The sequence below is a fragment of the Microcaecilia unicolor genome, chromosome 2 (assembly GCF_901765095.1).
Source record: "Microcaecilia unicolor chromosome 2, aMicUni1.1, whole genome shotgun sequence".
NCBI lineage: Eukaryota > Metazoa > Chordata > Amphibia > Gymnophiona > Siphonopidae > Microcaecilia > Microcaecilia unicolor.
The window spans coordinates 552,647,467-552,665,275 of NC_044032.1; the positions used below are offsets into that span (position 1 = coordinate 552,647,467).

At 41.9% G+C, this 17,809-nt stretch overlaps 1 protein-coding gene and 1 long non-coding RNA gene across 3 annotated transcripts in view; both read left to right on the forward strand.

The window, feature by feature from the left end:
- The window catches only part of DCUN1D4 (defective in cullin neddylation 1 domain containing 4), a 126,842-nt gene that overhangs the window by 65,149 nt on the left and 43,884 nt on the right, over window positions 1–17,809 (forward strand). The window contains exon 4 of one of the 2 annotated variants that reach the window (XM_030191368.1): window positions 17,267–17,381. In XM_030191368.1, coding sequence (XP_030047228.1) covers window positions 17,267–17,381 — 115 coding nt within the window. Of the gene's footprint in view, window positions 1–17,266; window positions 17,382–17,809 lie in introns of those variants that run through there. The other variant, XM_030191369.1, reaches the window with a different exon arrangement.
- LOC115461515 lies at window positions 1,132–16,320 on the forward strand. The gene is made up of 3 exons (XR_003940723.1): window positions 1,132–1,143; window positions 3,770–3,775; window positions 16,242–16,320. It is a non-coding gene; the product is annotated as an uncharacterized LOC115461515 (long non-coding RNA).

Sequence of the window (17,809 nt, forward strand, 5' to 3'; positions counted from 1 at the left end):
CATAGAGAAGATTTTGGTGAAATTCAAGCAAGACTGTGGAACCATGATTGTGATATAACCCCTTATCGGCCCACGCAGATCTGGTTCCCTCTTCTTCTGGAGTTATCCTCTGAAGAACCTTGAGGATTGGAGTATTTTCTGACCCTCATAACACAGAACGGGAGATCTCTTCTGCATCCCAGTCTCCAGTCTCTGGCCCTAACAGCCTGGATGTTGAGAGCTTAGAACTTGCTTCCTTGCATATTCCTGAGGGTGTCTCCAGGTCTTGCTGGCTTCCAGGAAAAATTTCACTAAGAGGTGTTAGTCTTTCAAATGGAGGAGGTTTGCTGTCTGGTGTGAGAGCAAACCCTAGATTGAATACCTTATACACCTCTCAGAGTCTGGTCTTAAGACTCACTCTGTAAGGGTTCACCTCAGTGCAGTTAGTGCTTATCACTGAGTGGAAGGTAAGCCTATTTCTGTATAGCCTCTAGTTGTTTGCTTCTTGAGAGGTTTGCTTTTGACAAAGCCCCCTGTCAAATGTTTGCTTGTGTCGTGGGACAACATCATTCTTGCCCAGCTGATGAAAGATCCTTTTTGAGCTGCTGGATTCCTGTCATCTGAACTACTTGACCTAGAAGGGTTTGTTTTTAGTGGCTGTTACTTCAATTCACAGGGTCAGTGAGCTTCAGGCCCTAGCAGCGGATCTACCTTACACTAAATTTTATCATAACAGAGTAGTTCTCCGCATGCCCTGAGTGCTTCCTAAAGTTGTTGGAGTTCCATCTAAACCAGTCTTATCATACTTCCAACATTCTTTCTCAAACCTCATGAAAGCGCACTGTACACCTTGGACTGCAGGTGAGCATTGGCTTTTTACTTGGAGCAGACAGTCATTTGGGGGTTACCATCAGGGAAATGGACAGTCTCCAGTTGGCTGACAGATTGCATTTCATTCACGTATACCCAAGCTGGGCTGAGGGTTGTCAAGGCACACAATGTCAGAGCCATGGCTACGTCAGTAGCCTACTTGAGATTAGCCTCCATTGAAGAAATTTGCTAGCCTTCATCATTGTCTTCAGTTCTCACATTCACATCACACTACTGCCTTGAGCAGGATACCAGATATGATAGTCTGTTTTGACAGACAGTTCTGCAGAATTTGTTTAGGGTCTCCACCCCCTAGGCCTGTTTGGTTCTGTTCCAGGCTGCACTCACACAGTTGTATATAGTTTCAGGTTAATTGCTATTTTGCCCTCATTGTTGCAAGGTCCAGTTGACCAAAGGTGTGGTTGTTTTCTGTGAGCCTGATAGCAAAGGATTCCCACAAGTGAGAATATGGCCTGCTTGTCCTTAGAGAAAGAGAAGATACTTACCTGTAGCAGGTATTCTCCGAGGACATCAGGCTATTTATGCTCACATACCTTCCCGCCTCCCCTTGGAGTTATCTCCTTTTTTCTGGTATGCTATAATATTGTACTAGCTTGTTTAAGTTCCTTACCAGGTGACATGGATGACATCATCCACATGTTAGAATGAATGACCTGCTTTTCTCGGAGAATACCTGCTACAGGTAAATATTTTCTGTTTATCTGCCTCTCATTTTTCTGTTTCTATTTGTTTGACTAAGTTGAGAACCATTGCTGTAACATGATCACTTAGTTAATATTTACCTTGTACTAATGAGATACGTATTTATTACTCAGATTTGTTTGGAAGTCAGTTTCTAAAGATACCTGTGTAACTTTAGATGCACAGATTTCACAGTTGTTTCACAACCTATTTGTGTGTGAATTCTTGGTTTTTTTTGCTCTGGAACACCTTTGCCCTCCTCTTGTTAAACTTAATGGGCCTCTAAAGCACAGATTTCACTAGATGTTGAAGGATATACTTTTAGGTATCGTTACTGTATAATTGTCACCTTTTAGTTTGGTTTAGCTGATGGGTGTGCATGAAGTGAAAGAGTTCAAGGAAACTTTTGTCTCTGTTTTGTTTTACTTTTTTTATCAGCAGTTACTGTGGAAGAGCTCTTTGGTAAGGTTTGCCTCTTTGTGGATGATAACCAAAATCAATGATTATCTATTCTAGATCTTCCCCCCCCCCCCCCCCCAATAATGTATAATAACCTAGGTATTCTCCCCCCTATAATCTTAGCACCAAATGTAAGCACCATTTGCACACTTAAGCTTATAGAATACTATCACTTGCATGTGTGAATGTTACATTCATGCCCAAAAGTGCCGGGTGGGCGTTTTGCTGTTCTGCAAGCCTAGTGTGAATCCGCATAACACACCACTTCAAGGGTGGCATAAACGGAGGCAAGCATGGTCAGATCCCACACTTAGGCGTGAAAGTTATAGAATACTATAAGGTACATGTTAAACTGCAACAGTTGTGCCTGCCTTTTACATGGCATTTATTTATTTGTTGCATTTGTATCCCACATTTTCCCACCTATTTGCAGGCTCAATGTGGCTTACAATTTTCCGTCATGACTTATGCCATTTCAGAGTACAGATACAATTGGTAATATATATAGAACATGGATGATATAATGAACAATCAGGTAAAAAAGGGGAAAACAAACAATTGGTATCACATATTGAACATGGATTATACAATAAAAATTAGACGATGCGATATAGGGAGAAAATAATCCGATTGTTAAGTAAATGATGGCATCTAAATGTTGATGCACAAATGCAGACTTGTTTTCTATTTATAATGGTAATCATTAGAAACAAAATAAAACATGGAATAGAAAATAAGGTGATACCTTTTTTATTGGACATAACTTGATACATTTTTTGATTAGCTTTTGAAGGTAGCCCTTCTTAGTCAGATTGGAAATAAGCAAATGTTGGTAGATGACAGTATATATAAGTGAAATATCAAAGCATTTCAGTTAGTCTAACATGATGAGGGGGGATAGGTGAGAGACAGGACGAATCGGGTGGATGAGGGACAGGGAGATATGCATGGAGATAGGAGGGTGACGAAGCAGTACAATTTTATGGTTTATAATGGGCTAGAAAACACAGTTCTTTGTTACACCCTGTGTGGTGGGCGTCAAAATATTTAATCATTCTCACTTCCAAGGTCTTACGTTCCTGTATTGTTTTAAAGTTCCCTTTTAGGATTCTTAGCATAAAATCACTGGTACAGTGTTCTGGTTTTGTAAAGTGTTGCCCCACAGAAGTGACATCCTGGTTGGTACTAGCATTTTTCATATGGTGTCTATGTAAATTAAATCTCTTTAGCATCTGACTTGTTTTTTCCAATGTAGCAGCCTTCACGGCATTTTTTACACTGAATGATATATACCACATAGGAAGATGAGCATGTGAAAGATTCCTTAATGTTGATTATTTTTCCTTTGTGAATGACTGTGGGGTCCTGTGAAATGTTTTCGCATAGTTTGCAGCTGGATATATTGCAAGGATGTGTGCCACTCTCTTCTTTTTGAGTTTCTATTGGGAGCTCGCTTCTCGCTAGTTTGTGTTTTAAGGTTTAACAATTTTTATTGATGACATATTTCAAAACAAGTATACAATTTCACTGTATCGCATACAAAAGCATTGTATCACAAACATCATTAATATATATCCATATTGATTGTCATCCAAATTAATATTTTAGCCCCTCCCTACGACATCTTATTCTGCAGATGCGTCAAATATTCCCGATCCTCTTCTCCTCTCTCCCCCCACCCTCCCTCCTTCCCCTAGAAACAATGTGTGTTTTAAACATTTCAATCAACTAAAACAATTTAACAAGCATAACTATATAGGAGCATGTATATTCAGCTCACAGTTATCTTCAAGTTTCCAGCTCCCACTCCACCTCCTCAGTCGCCCATCCTCTGGGCAACATTTAGCCCATGGTGGGCTCAAGGTTACGCTGGAAACAAAATGAATATATACGTAAAACTCCCCTCAATGTCTCTATCTTAGAATATGTCCAGTATGTTTTCCATTTCCCATCCTTTGCCTTTCCCCTTATTCCCTTCCCTCCCTCCCATTTCCGCCCAATCGCCATCTCTTCGCATCAATTTTATTCAACATTAAACCTCCAATCCCTACTGTCTACGACACATCACAAACCACCAAAAAAAAAAAAAAAAAAAAAAAAGAGGAAGGCGGGGTGGGGGGGAGTTTTGCCTTCCTGGAGTGTCCTCTTTTTAATCCTACATTTCTCAACCCACATTTAACAGCAAACTTCTTGCTCTATGTGGCAGAGAGTCCACGTATGCTCCCCATACTTCATGAAATTGCTTCAACCTCTTGGGTATGTGTTTGGCATATCTGTGTTCAAAAGCCATTAAGGCATGAAATTTATTTCTCCATACCCAATAAGATGGGGCCTCATCTCCCACCCACACTCCTAAGATCACTTTCTTCCCTAAAACTCCTGCTTTTCTCATTAATAACTTGTGTGCTTTTTTCCTTAAATGATAATCTTCATAGCAATCTAGCAATATGGCCCTTGGTGAAAGTCTAACCACACACCCAGTCAACTGTGCTAAGTATTCAAATATCTTTTTCCAAAAAAGTTTTGTTTGAGAGCATTCCCATAGGGAGTGAAGCAAAGAATTAGCCTCTCTTTTACATTTTTGGCATATAGGTGAATCTATTGCTCCTATTTTAAACAATCTCTCCTGCGTGAAGTAGGCCCTATGTACAATGCGAAATTGACATTCCCTCAGGGTTGCATTAGTCGAAATCTCTGGAATTCTCTTTATTAGTTTCAAGGGTTCCAGTCTCCCTGCCACTTCTGGAGTCCATCTGGCGACAAGGTCCCCAAATGTCCTTTCTCCAGTCTCCCTTTGTATTGCCCTATGCAACCCTGATATTGAAAGTTCCCCGTCTTGAAATATGTCAAAGAACCCCCGTAATTTTAGTCCCAAAGACGGGATCAAGGCCCCTCCCTCCAGAGTCCTTATGTAGTGCCTTAATTGCAGATATGCCATCAAATCTTTATGCTCTACTTTTCCCGTGTCCAATAGAGCCCCCCATTTATATAATTTCCCTTCCTCGTCTATCACATGTTGTACCAAAGTGAGGCCTCTTGCTGCCCATCTAGCAAAGCTACTATTGTCCTTTCCCGGTATGAAATGTACATTTCCCCGTATCGGGAGTTGATCTGATACATCTGCTCGTCCTCCCAACAACGTTGTCAAGAATTTCCATGTCTCTCTCATTGCTCTAAGTAGTCTACTCCGCCGGAGTCTACTTGGCAAGGATATTTGTGGGCAGTGCAGTAATGAGTTGAAGTGCCATGGATAATAATATGCCGCCTCAAACTCCCTGGGCGTGTACTTTTCCTCTCCCAAGATCCAATCCCCTAGGTGTCGAAGTAGGCACGCGTAGTTATATAGGGATAAATCTGGAATTCCTATTCCACCATATTTCCACGCTCCTACCAAATATTTAAATTGCATACGTGGTTTTTTCCCCGCCCAGCAAAACCGCGAGATCAACCTCTGAAATCTCTTTAAATCTTTCTTCAGTATCTTAAAGGGTAACAATTGTATAATGTATAGCCATTTCGGAAACAGCACCATGTTGAACAATTGAACTCTGCCATGTAGTGAAATAGGTAACTGCTGCCAAGATGTCAAAACCCTTCCGCAATGCTCCAATAGGATATCTATGTTTATTCTATATAAATTCCAAGTGCACCTCGATAATTGAATTCCCAGATATCTAAACGATTTGTATTCCCACTTTACTGGAAAAGATCCTACCCAGCTCGCTTTCATGGCATGTTCCGTGGGCATGGCTATAGATTTATCTAGGTTCAATGCGAACCCCGAATATTCACCATATTCCTTGAAACACTCCATCAGCGCCGGAAAGGACACCCGGGGGTCTACCAGATGTACTAACAAATCATCTGCATATGCAGAGACCTTAAACATCTGATTCCCTATCTCCACCCCTTTGATTTCTACATTATTCATAATTTCTCTAATCAGGGGGTCCATTGTTAATATAAAAAGCATTGGCGAGAGGGGACAGCCCTGTCTAGTCCCCCGGTATATGTTAAATTCAGGTGATAACAGTCCATTCACCTGAACCCTAGCTCTAGGAGATCGGTATAACACTCTTAGGGCATCTAAGAATAATCCTGAAAAGCCATATCTCTCAAGTATTGTAAACATAAAGTTCCAATGTACACGGTCAAACGCTTTTTCAGCGTCAAAGCTGACCAACAAAGATGGCTGTTTTGTTGCTTCTACATGTTCCATGGACAGCATTATTTGCCTCATATTATGCGCTACCGTGCGACCCGCCACAAATCCCACTTGCTGTTCTAGAACTAGTTTAGGCAGCACTCTGGCCAGTCTATTGGCCAGAATCTTCGCATATAATTTCAATTCGACATTTAACAGCGATATTGGTCTATATGATGATGTTTTTTTTGGATCTCGCCCTGCTTTCAGTAACAATACTATCTGGGCCACTTGAAGTGATTGTGGTGCCTTGCCATCTATCACAAATTGCTTAAAATATGCTTGCAATGTCTGCATAATCCGGGGCGCAAGCAACTTATAAAATTCTGCTCTAAAACCGTCTGGCCCTGGTGCCTTGTATAATGCACTTTGTTTAACAACCAGTTCTACTTCTTCTATAGTAATATCTTCATTCAATTTACCTATTTCCCTCTCTCCCAGCTCCGGCAAAGTTAAATTATCCAAATACATATTTCCATCCATGGGTTCCTCTTGGGTCCTACCATACAGGTGTTGATAATATCTACTGAATACTTCAGCTATTTCTTTATCAGTTCTCACCAATTCCCCGGTTGTCTTTTCTATGTGAGTAATAATCCTTGATCCTCCTGCCTGCCTTATCAACCTTGACATAAGCTTGCCTGCTTTATTACCATGCAAGAACAATTGATATTGATAATATTTGACAGATTTCATTGTCCTTTCATGGAGAAGCTCATTCAAGCTAGTCTGTTGTGTCAGTAATAGAGCACGATTCACTGGGGTGGGATATCTCCCATATTGAATTCTAGTAGCTCTCACCTGCTTCTCTAATCTTATAATTTCCTTATCTCGCATCTTCTTTTGGAAAGAACAGTATGCTATTGTCTCCCCTCTCAATACCGCTTTAGCCGCTTCCCAATATAGTATCGGTTGTTGCTTATGTTCTTCATTATAGAATTGATATTCTTCCCATTTTTTGAAAATATGTTCTCTATAATGGGGATCCCGATACAGTTGTAATGGGAATCGCCACATGTATTGCTTATCTTTAATCTCACCAAATTCTAATGTATACCATATAAATGCATGATCCGATATGCTATACGGCCCAATGCCTGCCTCCCCTACTCGTGAAAACATCTCTCTAGATATTAACCAATAGTCTATTCTAGACTGTGTGCCATGTGCTCTAGATAAGTGCGTGTAGTCCCGGTCAGTTGGGTGCAAGATCCTCCATACATCTATTAATTCTAATCTAGTGCAGAACAATGCAATACCTTTATCTAGACAATTACTAGCCTTCAGGGGTCTCCTGGATTTATCCTGAGTGAGATCGTGTACCATGTTGAAATCTCCGCCCATTATCAGTGGCACCTCCCCTAGACTAGTGATCTTACCAATTAGTCCTCGCACCCATTTTTGATTGTATGTATTTGGCCCGTATATATTACAAAGCAGCACAGGCCTCTTATTAAGTGATACCTGCAATATCAAATATCTGCCTTGTGGATCTTTCCACGTCTGTTGTATTACTACATCTATACCCTTCCGTATCAGTATCAGTAAGCCCGCCTTCTTACCTATTGCTGGCACCTCCGCTATTTGTCCCACCCACCATCCTCCAAATTTAAGATGTTCCGCCGATGTTAGGTGCGTTTCTTGCAAAAATGCAATATCGGCCCCATGCCTATTCAAATCCCTCATTATTTTTTTCCTTTTAATTGGTGAGGACACTCCACTAATATTCCAGGAAACAAACTTTAACAGCCTCATGTTATCTCATCCCTTGCACGTTTGTTTCCTTTCCATAGTATTATGGTTGGTCTAGAGCTGTCCCAGCCATCAGCCCCCGACCCCTTCTTTTTCCATGATTTCTTTTCTCTCTTCCCCCCACCACAACAAAAAACACAAAACATTATCACACACAGCATATTGGCACGGAAAACCCTCTGACTTTCTTCTCCCCTCTCCCCCCCTCCCCCCCTCCCCCCTCCCACCCTACCACTATCTGGTGAAACATACTCATTTTGTGCCCTCCCTCTTGCTCCCTTCCCTGGAGTTCCCCTTATTTCCTTCCCTTCCCCCCCACATCTATCCATTAGCTATAATGGACATGGCCCGTGTGAGTGATCTCCCAGCCCCGACCCCCCTCCCACCTCATTTATCTAATCCCCGTCTGCCCAACAAAGCAAAGCATGATTCATCTATGAGTACTTTTTATCCAGGTGTCTGTTCATATATCCATACTTTCATAACCATGCCATTTCAAAAGACACGTGTTTACCACGTAAAACTTTCCTATTCCTTATCCTTTCCAAATATTACAAGTATATCACATCTCTGTCCTTTTAGCACAGGGGAATACCTCCAGCGCACCCAGCCTCCCAGAGCCCCACAGACTTCCATGGAACCCCAGAAGGCCAGGCGCTCCGAAAACACCCCCAGTCGCATCCCTTCTAGTGAAGTTTGTGGCTTCTTTCTCCATGTTGAGCCTCTTACCACCATTTTCATAACACTTCTATCTTTGTATATGTCTTTGTAAGTTTCCAATGAGTAGACGCAAAATCTGTTTTGTCGCTTTTTGTAATCCACAAGAGCATTTATGCTTCCATATTCTGAGGTTTTATTCCAAATTTTCATGCACATCATTTATTGTCTTCCAGACTAATACATCCTCATTGTCTTATTTTATTTCCTTTTCCCGCTGCTCCGATTTTTAATTCAAAGTTTCCTCTAGTATTTCCCCATTTCAATTGGCTGCATTATGGCGGCTTGTGCTGGCATCACTCTCTGACAGTCCCTGAAGAAATATTTTTGCAGATTCTGGGGTGTCATAAAACTGTGCCTTGCCCTCCTGGAACACTTTTAATCGGGCAGGATACATTAATGCAAATTGAATATGGCGCTTGTGTAACTCTGTACATACCGGCGCATATGCTTTCCGCATACTTGACACTCTTGTTGAAAAATCTTGAAAACACAGCACCGTTTTATTTTCATATTTCAGAGGCCCCTTTGCTCTAATCGCCCTCAAGATGTCCACCTTGTGAGCATAATTTAGGATTTTACAGATGACCACTCTGGGTCTGTCCTCTGGTGCTCTACGAGGCCCCAGTCTGTGTGCTCTTTCAATTCGAAGAGGCCCCCCATTCTGCGATAGCCTTAAAGTAGTTGTCAGCCAGTCCTCCAAAAACTTACCCAGATCCGCTTCTGGGAGCGATTCGGGTAGACCCACAAATCTCAGATTTCCCCTTCGGGATCGATTTTCCATGTCGTCTGCCTTGTCTTCTAAATCTCGCACTTTACTTTGCAGCTTCTCCGTCAACGTTTCCAGCTGTTTCATTTTATCCTCTAAGTCAGAGACACGTTGTGTGCACGTCGTAAACTCTCCCCTGAGCGCCTCCACATTGCCGTCCACATTGTCAAGCTTGGCGGATAAGGTTTGTAGTTTTTTGTCCAACGTTACATCTATGGCCTGGGTGACCTCTGCCACGATCTCGGCCACCCACGCGGAGCTGACCGAAGTCGGGCCTTCGCCACTGCTCGCCGCCATCTTGGATCCGCTCTTAGCTAGCTTTTCTTTGTCTCTACGAGTCGCACGTGCGGTCATCGGCGCTGATCCGATCTCCTTCCAGGCACACCAGATGGTCTTTTAACGTTCTCTCCGCTTTTCATGTGCGGGACATCCGTTTTTTGTCTTTATTTTAGGTAGAATCGACGGTCGGGACCGGGAGCCTCACCCACCGACGTCTGCTTCTCTAGCACGACATCACGTGACCTCGCTAGTTTGTGTTTTAAGTTGGGTGGCTGTCGGAAGGCCAGCACTGGTGGGGATGGGAATATCTCTTTCAGTAATTCATCCTCCTGGAGTAGAGGCTGTAGATCTTTTATGATTTTGTTAATTTTTCCAGCTCTTGGTTGTATCTCACTATAAGGGGGATTCTGTCTGTGGCTTTCTTTTCCTTGTACTGTAGCAGATTTTACCTGGGTGTTTTGAGGGAGGAGGCAGTATTCTTGGAGATTATTTTGGGGTTGTAACCTTTCTGTTTGAAGGATGCCGTTAGGATTCCGAGGTGTCTGTCTCTGTCCCCTGGGTCAGAGCAGATACGGTGGTATCTTGTGGCTTGGCTGTAAATAATGGATCTTTCTGTATATGAAGGGTGGAAGCTGAAGCTGTGTAGGTAGCTGCAGTAGTCTGTGAGTTTCTTGTATATGGTTGTTTGTATATAGCCATCGCTGATTGAGACTGTGGTGTCCAAAAAATTGACTTTTTCAGAGGAGTAGTCAATTTTGAATCTGAGTGTAGGATGGTATGTATTGAAGGAACTGTAAAATTGTTTCAGAGTTTCTTTCCCCTCAGTCCAAATCATAAAAATGTCATCGATGTATCGGTAGTATTTTAGAGGTTTGGTCTGGTATGTATTCAGAAATGTCTCTTCCAGCTCAGCTATAAACAGGTTGGCATATTGGGGTGCTGTCCGGTGCCCAACGCAGTGCCCATGATTTGTAGATAGATATCATTGTTAAAGCAGAAATAGTTGTGAGAATAAATTTGATTGATTTTGTAATAGTTTCTGGTGAGTATTGATGGCCCAGTGTGGATGTTTTTAGGAGCTTCTCACATGCATCTATGCCATCCGCATGGGGAATGGTGCTGTATAGTGATTCTACATCCATTGTGACCAGAAGGGTACCTGGTGGTAATTGCTTGATATTTTTCAATTTATTCAGAAAGTCTGTGGTGTTTTGTATGAAGCTATTTGTCTTGTGCATGAGAGGTTTCAGAATCCCCTCAAGTCCAGATATTTCCTCCGTGAGTGTGCCAATACCTGATATGATTGGTCTGCCAGGGTTTCCAGGTTTGTGGATTTTGGGTAGCATGTAGAATATGCCCACAGAAGGCTGGTTTGGTATGAGTTTCTTCAGATGTGGCTGTACTTGTTTAGGAAATGTTCTGATCAGGTCTTTCAGCTGCTTTGTATAATCCTGTGTGGGATCCTCAGTTAGTTTCCTGTAGTATGTATTGTCTGAGAGCTGTCTGTGCCCTTCTTCAATGTATTTTTGTGTGTCCATAATCACCACTGAGCCTCCTTTGTCTGCGGGTTTGTTGATAATGTGTTGGCTATTTTGTAGAGTTCTTATGGCCGCTCTTTCTGGTGGAGTAAGATTGTACAGAATTTTCTTTTGTTTACTGGAAAGTATCCGTGGACTAACACGGCTACCACATCTCTCTATTTATAATGGGGTATAGGTACCTAGACACTGTTACAGAATTTGCTCTGTGCCCTGCATTTTAATACCCAAATTTGGGTGACCTTTTTAGAATTGCCCCCTGTGTGTGTGTGGCGGTGTTTTTTTGTTTGTTTGTTTTTTAAATTATTGCCCAAAACTTAAGGTACATTGAGTCACAGATGTTCATTTCTTCTTTGTACACCTTTGGTGCCTGTACTTTAAATAGTATGTGAATGGCATCCTGCTTCCGCTCTCATGTTTGCCTGTACAGCACTCCCACCCCAACCTCTGCTGTTACACAAGAAAACAAAACAAATATATTTGGCCTGGGTGTAATTCATTAAATACCATACTTGCCAGCTTGCAGAATGCAAGTGGTATTCCTTCATTTACCTTGATAATCACTCCTGTGTCTGCACAGCTAGTGAGCACCCTGGCAGGCAGAGTGCTACTTCCAACAATGGCATGGGGCTGCAGCATTTCACAGGGCATGGGCCTGTAACTGGCATGCGCTCATAGTTCATGTGGTAACTCCTCTTTTCTTGTCGGTTTCCTGTTTCAATAGAGTGGTGTGGTAGCCACGTTAGTCCACTTTTAAAGGTAATAAATAGAAATAAAACAAAATATAGAAAAGAAAATAAGACGATACATTTTTTGATTAGCTTTCGAAGGTAGCCCTTGTTCTTTAGATCAGAAATCAGCAAATATTGACAATGAGCAGAAATGTTTGTCAATATTTCCTCATTTCTGATCCAAAGAACAAGAGTTACCTTTGAAAGCAAATCAAAAAAACGTATTTTGTTAAGCAATCTTATTTTCTTTTTTTTTTGTTTCATTTCTATTTATTACCTGTTTGAATAGGAAAATTACAGGAGGGAGGGATTCCTAAAGAAGTTTATACACCCTAGTTCAGTCCCTTACTTGGTGAAACATCATTGCCAGTTCTGTCCTTGGGACTTACCTTTGCATACCTCCTGCTAGAGCACAGATAAGCTTAGAATGGAAGGGATTTGGTGTTGGTGAGGTGTCTAAATGCCTTTTCTCTTTAAATGAGTTTGGCCAGTAGGTGCCTTGTGTAGTTCTGAAGGTTTGCTTAGTGGCATTTCTCCCTCAGTTTCTGGTTCGCTGGTTAGGCCTATTTACTTAGGTTTCCTGCATCCTGACCATAAAGTACAAAACTGTTTCTGTGATCCTTAATGATAGGCAGATGTTTGGACAGTAGCCGTGCTAGTGTTGAACTGTTTAGATTATTGCATGTTCTCTGGTGTGGGAAGGTAGAGGTGTTGTGTCCTCTAAATAGGAGGTCTTGTAGCTCATCTTATATTTAGGGGAGTATTGGCGGTGAGTGTGGTGATATTTGTGGTTGAAGGGGTTTCGTAGGGTGGGGAAGAGGCATTTTGTTTTTACTTGTGTTTTAATGTGATGTTTGGTTATATTAACTGCTTCAGTATAAATAGGATTTCCGTTCTTAAATGTATAAATGTAGGTGTTTTGTTTTCCAGCTAATTAAGGGTTCGTTGAGGGCACTAAACATTGGTGTTCTTCGGTGTTTTCACACCATCCTGCTTATAATCGAAAGAGAAAAACGCCTATATTGCGACCCAAATCGGGAGATGGGCGTCTTTCTCCTGTGGGTGCCCAAATCGGTAGAATCGAAAGCCAATTTTGGGCGTTTCTAACTGCAATCTGTCGCAGAAACAGGTAAAGTTGACGGGGGCGTGTTGGAGGGGTGGTGAAGGCGGAACTGGGGCGTGGTTATCGGCCAAGGAGAGATGGGCGTCTTTAGCTGATAATCGAAAAAAAAAAGGCGAAAAGGCGTTTTTACCGCGATTTTGGGTCACTTTTTTTGGACCCTTTTTTTTCCACGAACAAGTCCCAAAAAAGTGCCCCAACTGACCAGATGACCACTGGAGGGAATCGGGGATGACCTCCCCAGACTCCCCCAGTGGTCACTAACCCCCTCCCACTAAAAAAACTCCACTTTACAAACTTATTTCCAGCCTGTATGCCAGCCTCAAATGCTGTACCCACCTCCATGACAGCAGAATGTGTTCTATCCTCTGACAGCCTTTCCCTGGTTCTGATGTGGCTCTCGGGTGAGTGTGACACCTTTTCTGTTAAGGGCACTGCAGAGTCACATCAGCAATGCATTGTGGTGGGTGTAGGGTATTGGGCTCCGTGATTCCACTAGCTTGTGCCACATGCTCACGATGTTGGTAGGCTCTACTCCCATGGTGCTTTTCCCTCTGCTGGGTCAGAGTGTGCCCTGTTTTGTTTCCGGTAGTCCATGAGGTAGTGGCTATTTTTGTAAGCCAGTTTTAGATCCCTTTCACGTGTTAACCACATTAGAGAACTTAGTTCTTACCTTGAATGTGGCTGAAAGAGGGCATTGTACAGCATTCTGCCAGCTCTGACCTACTGCTAATCTCAGTACCAGGGAGACTCGTTGCCAGTAGGGCACAACCTCTGATCTGCAGTTAACGGTGAGTAAACGTGCTTATTCCAATAAAGGACGTTTTCGGAGAGATTAGTCTTCAGGTGTCAACTGGTGTGCCAATGTTATATAGCAGCAACCAGTCCTAGAGGCCTGCGTGTATGCAGGTCCCTGGAGCACTTTTAGTGGGTACCGCAGTGCACTTCAGCCAGGTGGACCCAGGCCCATCCCCCCCTACCTGTAACACTTGTGCTGGTAAATGGGAGGCCTCCAAAACCCACTGTACCCACATGTAGGTGGCCCCTTCACCCCTAAGAGCTATGGTAGTGTTGTACATTTGTGGGTAGTGGGTTTTGGGGGAGGGGGTTGGGTGCTCAGCACCCGTGGTAAGGGAGCTATGCATGTGGGAGCGTTGTCTGAAGTCCACCGCACTGACCTCTAGAGTGCCCAGTTGGTGTCCTGGCATGTCGGGGGGGGGGGGGGGGGGGAGAGTGTACTATGAATCGTGGCCCCTCCCACGACCAAATGGCTCGGATTAGGACGTTTCTGAGCTGGGCGTTTTTAGTTTCCATTATTGCTAAAAAAAACAAACGCCCAGCTGAAAAACGTCCATTTTTTCAAAAATACGGTCTGTCCCGCCTCTTCACGTACCCGTTTTCGGACATAGACGCCCATGGAGATAGGCGTTCGTGTTCGATTATGCCCCTCCATGCTTACTACTGCTGAGTACCTTTTCTGGTTGAATCAAACGTACGTTTGTGTTACTGAAAGTAAGCTAAACAGAAAAGGGACAAAAAGAGGGCTCAATATAGTCAGGGGAAGTGGTGATTTTCCAGTGTGTATCCAGTAAAACACTTGTGTTCATTTTTTGTCATCGGGGATATTGAATCCTAAAATCAGAAGCCCTAAATGTGTATTGAAAGGTAGTATATTAATGTTGTTAAATAATGAAATGACCATGAGAGCCATCTTGAAAAGAAACTGTCATGTTGTATGGCTGGCAGCTGAGATATATCCTTAGCAGGATGGATAAGGAGAGCTATGCAGGCGGGGCTAGCAGATATTTTTCTGCCATTGTGGTTATTTTCCAGTGCAGGTATGATTATCTGCATGTAATTCTACTGTTTCAGTTAGCACAGAAGCATGGAAAATGATGGCATGTAAAGACCATGTAGCTTATCCAGTCTGCCCATTCACACCAACTGCTCATCTCTACAGTCTGTTCTCTCTCAAATCTGTGCCTATGCCTTGCTTCCTTGAATTCAGATACTGTCCTCATTTCCTCTATCTCCACTGGGAGGCCACTACTTGCATCCACCATCATCTCTGTGAAATACTTGAGAATAATCTAAAGCAGTGATCTTCAGTATTTTTCTAGCATGGGCCATCTTGGCAAAAAAGGTCAACTTGAGAGCCAAGGTCATTGCTAGACAAAGAGAGTACACTGGACATGAGGTAGGGGGGAGTCCTGCAATGACACAACTATCCTGAGAGGTTCCATATAAGGTACAGTTGGAGTAATTTGCGTAACAAAAATAACGCCTCCCCTCAACACATTTTCTTTCCCTAAGCCCATCACTCATACAGTCCCTATCCTTGTTCCCCAGCTTCTCTCCAACTCCATCTCAGCTAGTTCTAATCCCCATCCCCACCAGCTGGCCTTCACCAGCTTCTTCAAGCTGGTTCTCCCCTCCCAAGGTGTTTTAATCCTCCTATATTCTGGTTGTTTTGTTTTGTTTTGTTCTGTTTTCTTCTGGCACCACATGACTCTCAGGAAGTTTGAGCTGCTCAGTGCACAGCTTCACACACTACTATGAGAAGAGTGAAGAGGTTTAGGCAATATATGGCTCAAGCATATATCGTTAGCAAATAGATTGATGCGTTTTATTTGTTACATTCTTGATAATATCGCCTTTACAATAAAATCAAAGAGGGTTACAACCAATATAAATTAATTTAAATGAAATAAATTAACTCCATAAACTAACAGGATATGCATGTAGTTCCATTAGCAAGATTCTGGAGAGGGGGAAGAGTAAGAGGGCCATCACTGGCCCTTGAGCCTTTCATTGTCGTCCTATTTATTTATGATATTTGTATCCTGCATTTTCCCAAACAAGTTTGGGTTCAATGTGGCAAACATTAAACTGTGTATTACAATTAATAAATGTTTGTAGTAGAATTAGAATTGTGCAATTAACATTGCTATTTGTAAATAACATGAAGAACGTAATGAGTGTGCTAACGAGTTAACAATTACTAGCTTTGGTGAAAAATTTAGTAAATAAAAATGCTTTTAACAGTGTACGAAATTTAAGGCAATCTGTAAAGTATCTTAGTGGTTTTGGTAAAGAATTCCATACCTTTGTACCTTAATAGATGAAGCCTGCATTGTGAATTGATTTGTAGTGGATTTTCTTGCAGCTTGGAAAGTGAAGGATGAGATAATCTCAAGACATTGGAAAATCATTTCTTAAAGGCAATTCTATGAGACTTGAATGTAGCAAGGTGATAAATCATACAAAATTTGATAGACAAATATATTTTGAAGGAGATTGGGAGCCAGTGTAATTTAGTCAGGAGAGGAGTTGCCTTAGAATAACTAACTTTACATACAAGATGGGCTGCAGTGTTTTGTGCTGTCTGATGTTTCTTGATTTTGACTTGAGGTTCAGATGACAGATATTGGTCAATGGTTATTCCTAAGATTTTCATAGTGGTTGATAATGGGTAAGTCGTATCAACTATGGTAGTTTTTATTAGCTAAAGGGTGGTAGAGTTTGATTAGGTTTAAGTACTTGGTTTTATCTTTATTTAATTTTAATTTGAAGGGAGCAGCCGTAGCTTCCATCAGATGAACCTAATTTAATACTAGTGAGGATTTCTCCTATGTTTATGAATGGAATGTAAATGGTGACGTATGACCCACTCATCCCAGAGATTCCTTTCTATTGGAAAAAGGCCTTCCTCATGTGCATTTATATCTTGGAGGTATTTAAATGCCTTCATTAAATCTCCATTATTCTACCCTTCTTACAAGTCTCTCTCTGCTTCATGATCAAGGCCATTGATCATTCTAGTAGCCACCCTCTGGACTGATTTGTCCTATTTATATCCTTTTGAAGGTGTGGTCTCCAGAATTGCATACAGTACTGCAAATGAGGTCTCATAAGAAACTTGTACAGAGATATTGTCCCCAACTTTGTCTGTTGACCAGCCTTAGTACTCGGGTCATCCTTCCAGCTTTTGTTGTTGCCTTTCTACCTGTTTGATCACCTTAAGATTATCAGATATGGTGTTACTATACTCCTAATTTGATTGTGGGGTGAAATGTAATGTCTGTGTGTTGGTTTATTTTTTGTTTATAATGACAGTGCTTGCCTTATCTTGTTCATTATATTTAGGAAGTCTGCGGTCCTGCAGTTCATCGGACTGCTTTAGTAAAGCAATGCCACCAAGGAAAAAGAGGAGACCTGCTGCAGGAGATGACCTATCTGCCAAGAAAAGTAGACATGATGGGTATGCTTTCACTTTTAAGAATATATCATCTAGTTATGAGAATACTAAAATACCCTGTATACTGAAACAGTAGGAAAATGGTGTAGAATTTTTTTTTTCTGTGTTGACATGGCCAAAGGTTTTAAGCCATGTCTGATTTTTTTGGGGTGAATGAATTTCCAAGGCATTTTAAAATTCTGTTTTATCTGTTTCTATAGTAGTACTGTTACCACCAGAATCTTTGCTCTAAGGCTTGATGTCTTGTCTTTTATTAGCTGATGTTATATTGGTAAAAGCATATGCCTTTTTGGAGCCATTTTGTTAACACAAGGTCAGAGTGTTAGGAAGACCTGGTTGCCCTGGCTTCACCTCTGCCCTTCAGTTGTTCAGATGGTTATCAAGAACTTAAAGCTTAACTTGGCTATGTCCAGCCTTCTCCCCAGAATAAC